Below are 12,420 nucleotides of genomic sequence, written 5' to 3'. Positions count from 1 at the left end.
ACTGATACAAAGCACATTCAAGCAAAAAAAGAGACATTTCAAACATCAGATAAAGTTGTCTATGGAGCAACTTGATTCAGCCCAATGTGCGACAGTCGCCTGCGCGCAGTCTGCATTCAGTATAAACTCTATGTTATTATGTTTTATAAACATTATGATCGCCGACAGAGCTCCAAATAATCTCTACATCACTGACACGTACACACACAAGCCGTGACTCACGAGCACACCTGCGGCTGCGGACAACAGATATTATATTACTAAAATACAGAAGTGACTTCAAAAGATGTTCAAATTATAACAAACACTATTGTAATGGAATCGGAAACAATAATCGATCCATCATCCCATTATTAGAAATCTATTTCTCGAATTAATTTCCAACGCCTTGCAAAAACTCTATTGCCCCTAAATTCGAATCTGGCTTGTCAACTTGTATCTATAATATTCGATAAAGATTATATAAAAGGAAAACAATACTTTAACAGCCCTGCACATTGTGTTTACCTACGTAAAGTAAGTACATACATGTACATAAATTCTTCCGTTTATATTACTGGAACAGTCGACATATTTTTCCTTAAATAACTTAGCAAATGACAATGACAACTGTAGGCAGTAAATATTTGCAATGACAAATAATATGTTTGTGTGAGACAGAGGGCGCCACTCGGCAACACGTGCTCGCTGTCTTCGAAACAGTATTGCCTATCCTTATCCAAAAAATGTGTAAATTATGCAATAATTTACACATTTTTTGTAAAAGCATTAAATCTTCAAGCGTTCGTTAATAATGGTTTTTACCAGTTTATTTATTGTTTAGAAAATTGCGAATACAATGTTGACCTTGTGCGGAGTGGTCGCCTGCAGCTCGCCGCCGCTACTTCATCTGCGATTATAATTCCTGATCAATTCAAGAGGATAATTGTATTAAAGTAGGACTGTAGGTCAGCTTGCAGCCACTACAGTTTGTCAAGTCCGGCTCACGCTCTCTGCTCACCGAGACAATCAATACAATGTCATTATTGTTACTACAAAAAATGTACACTCATGTTCGATGTCTGTACCGGACGAAAGCCTGCACTGGTAATACATCGATCCCTTTCACTCTGAAAACATACGCTCTCGTAACCTCGGCCGGATCAGCTGCCAACTTTGTGGCATCATAACTAGGGGACATCATCCGTTAACCTATTAATAACAGTTATACCTATTAATGTATTAGAATAAGAACAAAGTTTAAAATGTTCCAACATTAAGTTAAAAAAAACTTGTTTGGAAATGAACATGATGATATTCTAAGCGCACTACAGCGAACTCATTATGCCATTTCAATACACAGACACGTATTGGCGTTCAATAAAATCTAAAATATTTGCATTTAACTTCGCAAAAACTAGTTGAAGTAATACGAATCGTTGATTGTGACTGTGACCCGCTGTCGTATCGTATTGTCTAAGCCTCGCAGCGTGTGTTTTTGTTAACAACTACTTATTTCCTGGGTGAGTTTTACAAGTTAATTGTGTTGTTTTTGTGTTGGACTAATTGTTCAAGGTAGCCATTGAAGTGCGTCTTCTGGCTCTCGTTTATCTGTATGACTACGTTGTAATTTGTTTGTGAAAGTTCCTTTAACAGGATAACGACACATTGTAATGCTAAAATCTGAGTATAATAAAAATAAACAAAACGGAGAAAACTAAAAGTCGGAAAGGAAAATCATATTTATTTTGTTTATAAATATCGTAAACCCATAGTAAATTAAAATGAACAATTATTGTACATAAACAAGTTTGCCAACATTGTGCTCTCTGAGGTCTCGTGTCGTTTAGCGCGTGTCTTACAAAATGACTTACACAAGCCTCGCACATTCTCTGACTGTTGAACTTTAGCTTATTTACGTTACATGAGTCACAAATTGTGCCAAAGTTCATCGCACCTCACACAGTTAATAAAAGCTAATTCACATCTTCCTAAATGTCAGTTAACCTGAGATGGTAATTGAAAAAATATTCACATGTCAAATAAGTACAAAAGTACAGTAGCGGTGGAGGCTACATACACATTTGAAGACTACATTGACACAATACTTCGTCTTACGTTACTTGCGGATTATCCCCAAGTTCAGTTCCCACGATCCCCAGCGATGCGGAAATGCTCTCACTCGGCGGGTTCTATTTATAATCGGCCGGAGCGTGCAGGTGACAAGTGACAGGTGACAGGTGTGGCGAGGGCACTGCAATTGTGACAAATGTCCGTCCTGCAACCGGGGTCAGCTCTAGTTCCCTGCAGCGTCATAGGAGAGCGCATCGCACCAGTTCTTGAGACTACACGCGACACTTGTATATTATACTGTTTGGCGGACACTTTTGACGTAACTTTCTTCTTAAAGTGCCATCTTCCTTTGAAGGTCCGGCGGTCATCACGGCTACCTGGCTCTGAGTAGCGAATGGGAGCTCTTTCTGAAACGCTGGTGTAATTTTTTTTAGCAAGGATTTCTTCCTTCGTCCTACAATTCGTTTTCCTTGAATCTCCCCTTGAATAATGAGGTGCAGCAGCTCATATTTGCTTACTTAGAGAGAGTAAAGCCGCACCACTCCGCCGCTGGCTGCCCGCCGTCACACTCAAGGCGCTTCCTGATGCCCGCTCTACATTCAGCCATCTCGCAAAACGTAACAAAAACATTACCTCAAGGACAATTTACTATTGATAACGTAAACCAGTTTCTAGTTTCATTGTATGTATAAATTAAAAAAAAAACAGCGATAGTGATATTGGTAGGTATATATTTTAATACTTAATTGAAATGAAGACTTGTCACGTAGGAGTCTTAGGTTTTTTGCAAGTATCACACACTGCTAACCAAACTGTATATAAAATGGGAAGTTTGAATGTTCGAGCGTTGCGTTGCGAGCTGGCCAATTGTTTTGCAGAGTTCGCCGTAGAACGCTACAATATGCAGTTCGTGGTAGTGCGGCGGAGACCTCTCCGTCTGTTGACTGCATCGAATACTTCATTACGATTATATTACTTGAACACGTTTCATGTACATGATATTGTCTCCTATAATTTTAAATGACAAATAATACTAGAGTTATAATAAGACTATTCAATATAAAGCACATTGGGCCATAACGACTGGAATTTGAACGCCTTTAAGTAGAGATCTTAAAATACAAAGTCGACACTAGTCTAGCGTTGCTACAGAAACAGCACAAAGCGACAGCGGCCTCACAGCTGGCACAAAGGTGACAGCATTGCGATGACAACAGACCATAATACGACACAAAACCTTAGCGTGTCACAATACATGCATGTTTGTATGTACAATGGTCGTGTTGTATGTCCGTCGTTTCTGTTACATTCACAACAAAGCCTTTACATATATCGAATAATCGACAATTAAAAGCTGGTTTGTTCCAAAATCCAAATGTGCAACACCGAGCACTCGCTAGCTATCTACCACCCTCGGCCCTGGCTAAGGAATATGGCACCGACATTGTTAACACCAACCCATAAACTTATTGTTACCATTTGCAGGCGTTTAATTTTTAAAATAATTAAAGAATTAATTTTTAAAGAAATCTATCAGAAGACCTCAGAACTCTTTTTACGATCACGTTGTGATATTAACAAATACTCGATAAAGTACTAGGTCATATTCCCGCGGTGTATCTACGAGTATGTACACAAATGAGAGGGTTACCATCTGTCTTGGAGTGTGTACACCCACCGAGTGTGTACAATGCCCACGCCAGTTGACATTCCTCGCATTCTGTTTAATGTTATCTTACAAGTGTTAGTATAAATTATTGACACATTTTCACATTTTATTATCATCGAAAATGCCTCGTAAACAATTTCTCGAAAACGAAAGTTTGTTAAACATCATCTCAGAACATAATCAATTCACTTGGTTAAAATTTAACATATCATTTATTGATTGAGATGCACGAACCTATTTTTGTGCGCTGTTTCAAAGTGAAATAAATTTTGGTCAACCTCGAGGATAATAGTATTTTGGCAATAATATGCGTTAGCAATGGTTAGATGATTATGTTGATGTTTACTGAGCTTTCCCCATGAATATTGATGAGCGGCTAGCGGACTGCCGCCGGCTAATTGGCTATAGAAAGCCGGCACTGGCATGCCGCGCACGTGCTGTGATTCTACTTTCAGCGTTACCGAGTTTTATTTACATACAAAAAAGTACGTAAACAACAACTGTATTAACCTTGAGCTGAGAAAACGCTTCCTTATTTATATGACATTGTGGATGTGTGACAGTGTGACATTTGGTACTAACTTAGTGGTCGTTGTTTTAACTAACTACCAAGTTATGCTCCAGCAATACCACAGAGGTTATACAATAATTGATAATGTCATATTAGTATGTTCCTTTATAATCGTATCGTGTTCCTGAACATTATAATTTCCCGATGGAAAGCTGTCTCCTGTCAACAATTGAGAATCAAACCTTATATTGTGTGCCCAGGAACAGTGGCGGATTAATGCACTGTGTTGAATATATACTACGATAGCGCTCAGTACTGGGTTCTTTGTTGGCAATAAGCTAGGAAAACTTGTCATTAAATGGGTTACGCTTTACTTAACAACTCATAACTCAACTTCTATTACAACTTAATTATGTTTTACTCGTATTGTTGCGCGCTAAATTACTTAGTCGTTAACATTGAGAGAGCTCTGTTAATTTTTTATTACTTTTGTTAATAGATAATGACATAAATGTTGATTACATAGCTGTAATTTGTGCATTGTTAGGTTCATACGGTGCAAATATAATTACATAGAAGTTTTATATACAACTGGATTAAGTCACAAATCGCTTAAAACTTTTTAAAGTGTGAATATAAAGGTGCTCCCCACACCGGTGTAATAAAATATTTGAAGCCAGTTAGATTATCACAGAACCGTTTAATATATGACTTGTATCGTGATTACTGGCGGCGGCCTCTGACATGAGTTGGTAAACCCGAAAGCCAGAGAGAGAGAAAGCATTATAAAAACTGTACTGGGAAAAATAACAGCGTTTGGGTTTTAGATGAATTTAAATTGTAATTTCATTTTTAACTGTACGAAGACAGGACATCGTTCTTTCTCCCTATTCCACTCTACGTGGAGTTGCTACACTTGTTATTAGCCCTAGGATAGTAATAGGATTACCAATAATACTAAAGCTGCATTGCTGCGAGGAAGTTATTTAATTAATAACTGTTACAAACCAGATATTAGGTAATTTATAAAAGTAACTAATTAAGTGGAAACTTTTATCCTGTGTGTAACAATTTATGTATATATCAGTATTGAAGCATGTGGAGACACCGCGCCGCACCAGCGGCTTGCGACAAGCGATTGGCGCAGCCGCCGCAAATGTTTATTACGTTTTATTTGAATACGACAGAGAACTTACTATTGATTCCAAAAGTTAACAATTGATCACTGACCAGTTTAGACGGTACATTTTGAGTTGGAGTTAATAAATAGTTAGTGTTATGGCAAGAGCCGATGACGACACCGTTATTTGTAAAAAGTTTCAATTATATATTATTCTAACGTAAAAAATGTTAAGTTTTGATGTCAGTCACGGTCGATGGCTACGATGATTGCACTATTATATCTTGTTAACATTATGTATGTTTTAGGCTGGCGGATATGACGAGGTTGACTTCTTTTAGACTAGTATCCATTTATTACTATAAAACATAACTAACTATTTTACGCTTTCTTATTCTGGTATTGTTATAAAACTGTGTTTAGAGTTTAAACAATTCTTAATAAAATGACTATATATGAATGCTTTGTGTGTGCAGATGGCAGTGGATACGCGCTGGGTGGTGCGGGTCCGGCGCGGCGCGGCTGGCGCGGCTGGCGTGGTGCGGCGGTGCGGCGCGCGCGGGCCTGCTGTTCCGCTAAGATGCTACTGCGCCGACTGCCTATCCTCGCCTGGCTGCCCACATATAACTTCAGGAGCGGCCTCGCAGACCTCATTGCAGGTGCGCTTGCATTATGAAACTGTCTAAGGACGAAATCACAGAGACCCACTCAGTTGCCTGTTTTGAAGATTACACACATACAAATGACATCACTCAGGTCACATACCGTGAACCGCAGTTCACTGACTCTGCAATTTACCTCAGCTAAATTCTCCTGCGCACCACTCATTACGGTAGCTCTACCGCAAGACAAGTGGCTTTGACCTCTATGTCTTTAAAGACAAACTACGTTTTCTATTCCGACTGAGAGTCATCAGAGCGTGAAATTGACGTTGTTTAGATGCACTGGCGACGCAGACGGCTGCCTGTCTACTGTCACAACCAGTCGAAGCCCACACTTCTGTGCCACTGAGCTGATTTATTACTCTTTGTACAATATCTGCTCTTACTCAATTTTTGTTAAGTACTGAAATTAAAAAAAAAAATGTAAAGCTTAGAGTGATGTAAAAGAATGATGTGAGTAACCATTCTTGTATTGTATGAAGTCGCACGTCGACTGCGCCGTGTGACTTGACACAGGCGTGTTTCGTCGCACGTAAGAATGTCAATAATACGCGTTATCACAATAGTGTAATATTTGTAGTAAGGTGCGCTTTGTGCCGACAGGCGTGACGGTGGGGCTGACGGTGATCCCGCAGGCGATCGCGTACGCGGGCGTGGCGGGCCTGCCGCCGCAGTACGGCCTCTACTCCTCCTTCATGGCGTGCTTCGTGTACACGGCGCTGGGCTCGGTGAAGGACTCCGCGGTGGGGCCGACCGCCATCGCCGCCATCCTCACTCGAGAAAACCTGCACGGCCTCGGGCCCGAGTTCGCCGTGCTGCTCGCCTTTCTTTCCGGCTGTGTTGAGCTGCTCATGGGTCTGCTGCAACTAGGTAACACGTTCTACCTGTTTTATCGCTATCTAAATGTTAACAACATCTAACCCAAATAGATACTTCGTTTCGTTTAATTACCTAGTCATATTCTCTTCATCAACATCTACGACTAACATCAAGATACGCCGCCAGAAGTCATGTATAACACTCAGTAATATAAAGGTCGTGGTTGACTTTCGATGGTCACCAACCTTCTAATCTCTTTAAACTCTTTTAACCTGTGAATTAGTTAACATTGTCTTTAATTAACTACAACACATTAATTAGCGAAAGGCAAACATTAAGTGCTAATTAATTGTTTAATTATTCGATTAGAGAGCAAAGAAATCGCCTTGACCTAGTGAGCGGGTGAGAAAGGTGTCACTTGCAGTGCAGTGCGGGGTTGCATCGCAGCACGCAGCTGCACTCACACCTAGCTATAATATAACCTCTCTTTTTATTCCGCTTTAAGAAATAGAGATAGCGAATATTTTCAGAAAGATGTTGACACAGTGGAAACAGGCAATTGTATGTTCACAACATTTTTATACAATCGTGTTTAATACCGTACGTAATTAACTAGGTAGTTGTTTATAGTCCATAATTTAAAACGGCTATTATATCAATAACTTTATTTAATAACAACATTGTAATTAATTCTCCGTATAATGGAAACAAGTTGCATAAAATTATCTCACTAATTGCATTTCACCTGTAGAAAAAAAATAACTAAAGAAATGTCATTGTTTGTAACGCAGCGCAGTGTGCCTTCTGCTTCTGTCCTATTATCGTCTCATTAAAATGTAATTAAAGAATAAAATGAATACCGCAGTTAATGTTACCGCTAACAAATAACATTCAGTTCGCTTTATTACACTATTAGTTTAAACAGTTTTGAGACATTGATGTCTCCTGCGGTCGTTTACTACCACTATATTTCTTGCAAACTCCTCATCGTTGCGCTCCTGTTTTTGATTTCTTTTAGACTAGTTTGATGAAATAAGGATATCCTCCCAAGAGGTTCAGTAATGAACTCAAGCTTAGGCTGTCGGGCGTAAGCCAAACGTTGGTGAGCCGCTTTCATGCTGGGACCTGACGCGAATTTAATTGTAACACAAAAGGCTTGATTTTGACTAAAGATTTGAATTTCAGCTGTATTATTTTTTGTCGCAATCTCTATTGTCTCACAAATGCCAATTACACACTAGTTAAATATAATTGTAAGATGACAATCGAATAGTCGAGGCCGCACGCCGCAGTGGGAGCGGTGAAGGCTGTCGGCGCGTCCTCCGGGGCCTCATTACTCTTGCTTTAATAACAGCTAATGCATTTAATTACACTTCCCTGAGTGGTGATCACGAGCAGCGACCTTGACCTCCCCCCACGCCACGCCATCCCGCCGCAGAGGAATATCATACCGCATTATTCGGTTATGATGATGATTGTATGTGTCGGCAGGGTTCCTGATCGACTTCATCAGCGGGCCGGTGTCGGTCGGCTTCACCTCGGCCGCGGCCATTATCATCGCCACCACGCAGGTCAAGGACATCCTTGGCCTCAGCTTTCCCGGCGGCAAGTTCCTGCAGGTGACTACACTGCACTCACACCGCACTCGTGCTATACTCACACTGCAAGTTACACGTGATTCTGTCAACTTGAGCGCGACGCAACAATTACACGATAAAACTTTTTGCACCGAACCGGGCCTCGTTTTTTGCTAATAGTGACTAATGTTAATAAGTATGATTTTTTGCGTATTGTTTACGTTTGCTATAACTACGATCTTTTCGACCTTTGAGAAATGTCTCGCAGCGGGCGGCGAGTAGCATATACCTGAGCCGCTTAATTTTTGCCGCAAATAATTGCCAAGTAATTTGGTTCTATGCATGACCAAATTCAACAACAACATTTAATACGTAAGAGAGCAAGTTTTAAGGATATATCCATGTATTGTTCTTTTATATAAGAAAAGTGGCAAACAAGCGGCGGGAACACTGAACGACTGAAACTGAACCCACTGAACGAAATGCTCTGTGCATGTAGTATGTTTGTATTGAGCGAGGTGTTGTTGGTAGGTGTGGGCGGGGCTGTACGAGCACATCGGCGAGACCCGCCTGTGGGACGCCGCACTCGGCCTCGGCTGCATCCTGCTGCTGCTGCTGCTGCGGGTTAGTGCGCATTCCGCGCTGTTCCCCCTTCTCCCCACTTATCACTCCTCACCACTCACATAATCGTCCGATGTCCAGATGCAGTCTACTGAATTCAAATCCCAAGTACCAACATTTTTTAAAGTAAAACAAGTTGTCCAACTAACATTGTTTATATTTTCAGAAAGTGAAAGACATCAATGTGGGGGCGAGTGAGAAGGGCGGCGGGGGGCGCGGGCGCGCTGCGCTGGCGCAGGCACTGTGGTTCCTCTCCACCACCAGGAACATCCTGGTGGTGCTCGTGTGCGCCGGCCTAGCGTACTACTTCGACACCAAGAACCAGACGCCGTTCGTGCTAACCGGTATAGTCTCAGCTGTCGTAGCACATGAAAGCCATTTTGATAAATGCCTACATGACAACATTGCCTTCTTGTATTTTTTGTTTGTAATAAGAAGTGTTTGTACGACATGAAGTGTCCAAACAATCACCGCAGTGGGTCAGTGCGGTTGACTATGACATAGTAACCCCCTTACTTAAGGTATGCTCCGAGCCCCTCAGTGGGGACATGTAGTGTGTGATGTGTGGTGGAGACATGTAATGTAAATATTAAATTGGCATAAATATAGGTATCAGTGTAATGAATAGTGGTGTGCCGCAGGAGAGGTGCGGGCGGGCCTGCCGCGCCTGGCGCCGCCGCCGCTGTCGGCCACGGTGGGCAACCACACCTACAGCTTCGTCGAGATGACGTCCACGCTGGGCTCCGCCATTTTCGTCGTGCCGCTGCTATCCATACTAGAGAACATCGCTCTCGCTAAAGTCTTCTGTAATTTTTTTTATATTCTGCGCCTTTTAAAACTTTGGTAAATTTTAAAGTAACGTATGCATCGTGATGTGCGCGTTGCAGCGGAAGGCAAGTACGTGGACGCGACGCAGGAGATGATAGCGCTGGGGGTGTGCAACATGGCTGCCTCGCTGGTGGACTCCATGCCGGTGTCGGGCGCACTGTCCCGCGGCGCCGTCAACCACGCGTCCGGCGTCGCCACGCCCGCCGGCGGCCTCTACACCGGCGCCCTCGTGCTGCTGGCGCTGCAGGTACGCCGCCGTGAACTTAGCCACCGCCACAGGGAGTGACTTCGTCGCGCTGGTGCATGTCACCAAGCAAAGTGTTTGTGTTGCAGTACTTCACGCCGTACTTCTACTACATCCCGAAAGCGTCATTGGCGGCCGTCATCATCGCCGCCGTCGTCTTCATGATGGAGCTGCACGTCTTCAAGCCCATCTGGCGGACCAAAAGTTTGTACATACATCTTCTCAAGAATATTTTAAATAATCATAAATAGCACATTACAGTTGTATGAAGGAACTCGGTATAATTGTGTGTGTAAAGTGCAGCAGTGTAAATGGCCCCCGTTGCAGAGGTGGATATAATCCCCGCGGTGGTGACTTTCGCGGCGTGCTTGCTGCTGCGCTTAGAGCTGGGCATCGTGGTGGGCATCGCCGTCAACTTGTTGTTCCTGCTGTACGCCTCGGCGCGGCCCGCCGTGCGTATCTCCAGCGCCCTGGTGCGTACCCCCCACATCTCACCCTATACCCCACACGTGCATTTATATCAAAATCGATGTCAATAATTGTGGCTTATTGGTTAGTTATAGTCGTTGTGCGATTACGGCCCTGAAGTATCCGAATTTTATACCGTTCATTTATTGAATATGTTTTATTAAAATTGTTTTATAATGAGTAAGATCAACGAGCATGTCATTTGTCGGTCAGTCGAGTGACGGCGTGCCGCACGTGGTGGCGACCGTGGACCGCGCGCTGGCGTTCCCCTCGGCGGAGTTCGTGCGGCGCGCGCTGCGCAAGGCGGCCGACAGCACGCGCGCGCCGCTGGTGCTCGACGCCTCGCACGTGCAGGCCGCAGACTTCACCGCCGCCAGGGTACGCTCACCCCTACACTTACCAATGCCCGCGTCCTGCACTATATCTGCCGCTTTCACATGTATCGCCTCATACTCCTACTGTACTAGGGAAACGTTTCTTATACGGCGATTAAACGCAATGAAAAGATATGATACACTTTGTGCCTTTGCCTCGGATGTCAAATTCACTCACAATATACAATAGTTGCGTGTGTTGCGTGCGTGCAGGGCATCAAGGCGTTGATCGAGGACTTCCACGCGCGCGGGCAGACCATCATCTTCTACAACGTGAAGCCCTCCATAGCGGAGGTGTTCCGCGGCGTGCGGCCGCGCGAGTTCCTGCACTGCTCGTGCCGCGCCGAGCTGGACCGGCTGCTGCTGGAGGCGCAACGGCGCGATAAGCAGGCGTGCACCTAGCGAACACGATCTCGGAACATTGTACCAAATTAATTCTGGATGAATTATTCCATTGTTGTACTATAAAAGTAGTTATAGGTAGTGAGTTTGTATGTAGTGTAGACGTAGAAAATTTGACTGGACGATATTTAAGTTAATTGTAAAAAGAACGTCGGATATTTCAAAGACAGTATTGCCTAGTACGGTATGTAAAAATGTATTATATTTATATGTAGCAGCAGCATAAGTTAACATAAGTAGGGTTAGCAGAGTGCTTCTAGAACTAAGGAACCTTGTGACGACTGAAAGTGACACAACTTGTTTAAATAAAAACAAACAAATATTGTTGATTTTTATTGCTCCTGTGGCGTTAACTAAGCTACAAGAAGACTACTTGTGTATGAAAACAACAGAAATAATCACTATCTAGTTCAGTTAAAATTGTTTTGGAATATACAGGTTATGAAAAAAAAACATATTCTGGATAATCAAATATAATATTTATTTTACAATGTTGTCCCGCAGGTTGCTTATAACTTACTCGCTAAGTGTTGGCGCGAGGGCGGGGCGGGGGCGGGGGCGTGGCACTGCGCGGCCCGCCCCCGCCCCCGCCCCGCCCTGCTGGGGAAGGTCATCCGTGTACGAGCAGGTCCCGCAGCACACGCGGCCACGTGTCGCGACGGAGGAAGGACATTGCACCATGGCGCGATCCGCTTGACCGTATTAATGTTGGATTGCCGGTTCACTCTTCGGTTTCTACTCGTACACCGAATCGTCCAATTGTCATACGGCACATTGAAACCTAAGCAATTGTCTAAATACCACGGAGTGGCTTGAGCAGAGGAGAGGCCGCGCCGAGACCGGAGCCCCGGTCGTCGACATTTACCTACTTTGTGACTCGACGGCGCACCACTGCGCGACTCTATATTCTATGTATACTATTACAATACGAGTATAATCAGAGTCGAATACAGCTGGACTTAATACTAAAATACGTTTAGTAAAAGTTAAAATACAATAAAAAGATGAACACTGAAAATACATCATTTGGCATTACATCAGAGTTTGAGCCGAGGAGGTGCCGGCGGCCGCCC

At 43.2% G+C, this 12,420-nt stretch overlaps 2 protein-coding genes across 2 annotated transcripts in view; one reads left to right on the top strand and one right to left on the bottom strand.

Moving 5' to 3' along the window:
- LOC106100851 (sodium-independent sulfate anion transporter-like) overlaps window positions 1-11,793 on the top strand; it is a 19,104-nt gene extending 7,311 nt beyond the window's left edge. The window contains exons 2-12 of the mRNA XM_013279911.1: window positions 5,829-6,011; window positions 6,618-6,884; window positions 8,325-8,452; window positions 8,942-9,034; window positions 9,198-9,375; window positions 9,673-9,837; window positions 9,919-10,106; window positions 10,193-10,307; window positions 10,431-10,576; window positions 10,785-10,949; window positions 11,159-11,793. Of these exons, the coding sequence (XP_013135365.1) occupies window positions 5,829-6,011; window positions 6,618-6,884; window positions 8,325-8,452; window positions 8,942-9,034; window positions 9,198-9,375; window positions 9,673-9,837; window positions 9,919-10,106; window positions 10,193-10,307; window positions 10,431-10,576; window positions 10,785-10,949; window positions 11,159-11,347 (1,817 nt within the window). The 3' untranslated portion in view covers window positions 11,348-11,793. The remainder of the gene's footprint in view (window positions 1-5,828; window positions 6,012-6,617; window positions 6,885-8,324; window positions 8,453-8,941; window positions 9,035-9,197; window positions 9,376-9,672; window positions 9,838-9,918; window positions 10,107-10,192; window positions 10,308-10,430; window positions 10,577-10,784; window positions 10,950-11,158) is intronic.
- A 415-nt stretch (window positions 11,794-12,208) lies between these two features.
- LOC106100846 overlaps window positions 12,209-12,420 on the bottom strand; it is a 23,144-nt gene continuing 22,932 nt past the window's right edge. The window contains exon 3 of the mRNA XM_013279906.1: window positions 12,209-12,312. Within this exon, the coding sequence (XP_013135360.1) occupies window positions 12,209-12,312 (104 nt within the window). The remainder of the gene's footprint in view (window positions 12,313-12,420) is intronic.

Source organism: Papilio polytes, unplaced genomic scaffold (genome assembly GCF_000836215.1).
Source record: "Papilio polytes unplaced genomic scaffold, Ppol_1.0 DF824046.1, whole genome shotgun sequence".
Taxonomy (NCBI): domain Eukaryota; kingdom Metazoa; phylum Arthropoda; class Insecta; order Lepidoptera; family Papilionidae; genus Papilio; species Papilio polytes.
Note: the sequence above shows the minus strand (reverse complement) of the source record. Positions and strands in the feature narration are given on the sequence as shown.